The sequence below is a fragment of the Puntigrus tetrazona genome, chromosome 24 (assembly GCF_018831695.1).
Source record: "Puntigrus tetrazona isolate hp1 chromosome 24, ASM1883169v1, whole genome shotgun sequence".
Classification (NCBI taxonomy): Eukaryota; Metazoa; Chordata; class Actinopteri; order Cypriniformes; family Cyprinidae; genus Puntigrus; species Puntigrus tetrazona.
Window position 1 is genome coordinate 20,593,535 of NC_056722.1, and position 2,529 is coordinate 20,596,063.

Below are 2,529 nucleotides of genomic sequence, written 5' to 3' on the forward strand. Positions count from 1 at the left end.
TCTAAACACTAACCACACCAGCAGGCTGCAGGAAACCAACACTAGCTCTCAATATTACCAAGTTAGAAAGTCATGAAGAGCAATTTCTTTATGTTTACAATGCCTTTTATTTTTCTCAATAAATATTACCTCATAATAAATATATAACACATGTACACATATTATAAGCAAATATTTTAATATATAAAATAACTTTTAATTGAACAATTTCTTACTTATATATTACCAAGAGCGTAACCATTTAGTGAAAGAGAAACGGGCTACGTGTAATAGTCAGTCCCATTCATTATTTATTCTATTCTTCATTACGTGAACATCTTGGTACTTTCCACCCTGCGACACTCCTGCATGCTCTCATGGTAATGCAAACCACTGAATTTTAGAAAGTTGTGAATGTTCCTGTACACGCCGGTGGTCGTTTTGAGAGGTGATGAGGGGGGTCTTTTGTTTCCAAGATAGGTGATAGCTTTGTGGGAGGATGTTCTGAGGCATTTTCCGATCTGTGAGTGTTGATAAAAGTGTGAGTTTGTGGTGAGCCGAGATAGTACGCATCAGACTCACAAGAGAAGATGAGGTGCGCTTCTGTAAGCCTTCTGCTGTGCCTGGCTCTAATGCTGCTTGCTCAATTCTCCTGCCCAAGTAAGGACATTTGTGTATTTGGAAAAAAAAATACTTTATATTAATTGAAATATAGGATGTTAGTTTGAAAAAATTTTTGTCAACATGAATGTATGTATTAAAAATGCTTTTGTTTTGGTGTTTCAGTTAGTGGTCTGCGAAACTGTCCTTGTCTCAAGACGTCAAAACATGTTCTCCGCAAGGAAGATATTGACAGCTACATAATTCAAGAAGCGGGCGTCTGCCATATTACTGCCGTTTTGTGAGTTCTTTTTTCTTATGGAGACATTACGCTGTGATGGATCTCAGCCATTCAGCCATGTATTTCATGATAGATCTCGGCTAATATGTCAAAATACTTATTATTTGCGTTACGTCATTTCGTTATTTGTATAAAGTATTTTGATTTCAAAATACTTTCACATTTGTGTTTTTGTTGTATTGTCGTGCTGAATTGTAACTTTTACGTATTCACAGATTTAAAACAGTCAAAGGTCGTTTCATTTGCTCCGATCCGCAAAAGCCTTGGGTGAAAAGAGCCATTGAAAAGGAGACAGCAGCTGAAATGACGACACGTCCCGTAATCTCTGCATCAGCATCCACGCTGAAGAACACATCACACTGGAATACCGCTGGATGAACTATTACTGCTTTACCTGAACTTTGCGAACTCATATTCCTGTAATTTTTGTATTTGTTTTTTGCTTTATTTAAGTATATTTGAGAATATTACAATGCTCATGCATGATTATATATATATATATATATATATATATATATATATATATATATATATATATATATATATATAAATTCTCTATTCAGTTTAACAAAATTTTCACCCGGTTTCACAATCAAGGCTTAACCTAGTCCTAGACTAAAATGTAAATCTGAACTGTTTCAACTGAAAGAAACTTGCACTGACCGATCTTAACCAGTAAGTATTTATTAATATAATATTCTAATATTTTATTAGGACTACATCAACATAAACTGAATGAAAAGGAGAAATGTTCCCTTGACAGACAAGCGAAAATAGTTTTATGTTATAGTTTTTTAATGGGTTTAGATTTTTTTCTATTCAGCTCAACAGGAGCTATCATAGTATTTAAATTTTTTATTCAGATTTCAAATTAGTATTCTTTTTGTTTTCTATCATTTTAATTTTGCCATTTATTATTATTATTATTATTGCTATACATTTTTATCTAGTTTTAATTATTTTAGCAGGCCTACATCACGTAAACTAAATGAACCAAATGAAAATAGGAAACGATCCCTTCAGCTACAAGCGCAAATATTTTTTGGTTTTATTTTTAACAATCAATTAACGATGAAATGTTTGCATCTGTGTGAATATGTTTGTAAGCAGAAGATATAAAATGTATGTTTCACTCGCGCGTTTGCTCACAATAACCTGGTAAATCAAAAAAGAAAATAAATAAAATGTGCTGTATTCAAACATTAATTCTGAGTCATTTTTACCTTCGTGTGCATGAATGAGTGATTGTGAATGTGTCAGTGGGTAGAAGAAAGTAAAATGTTTACACATTTTGTTAACCCTTGTGTGGGTTTAGACACTTAAATCCACATAGTTGTGTGGGTTTCCCCTTTCGCTCTATAAATACGTCACACAAACTATAGCAGTCTGGCTCAAGTACAATATTTTACGTTTAAATATTTTTTTCCAAAATGGCATTAGCATATGATAAATGGTTAGACAACACATGTGTACTTGAAGAACTGCAGTTGTGCACATTAAAGCCCCCTTCCCCTTTCATGATGCATTATATTCCATGCACACATGTCGGTTTGAGACGAGGTGGAGCAGATCACGGTTAGTTTTGTGATGAAATGTGGGTGGGTAAACAATAGGTTGGTGGGCAATATGTTTTCCATAAAGTCACTTAT

General features: G+C 33.6%; 1 protein-coding gene across 1 annotated transcript; it reads left to right on the top strand.

Annotated features, from left to right (window-relative positions):
* Positions 1-438: 438 nt before the first annotated feature.
* Positions 439-2,086, top strand: LOC122329553 (C-C motif chemokine 20-like). The gene is made up of 3 exons (XM_043225850.1): positions 439-639; positions 766-880; positions 1,096-2,086. Exons 1-3 carry the CDS (start codon positions 570-572, stop codon positions 1,256-1,258), a joined length of 348 nt encoding a protein of 115 aa, XP_043081785.1. The 5' UTR covers positions 439-569; the 3' UTR covers positions 1,259-2,086.
* The last annotated feature ends 443 nt before the right edge of the window (positions 2,087-2,529 follow it).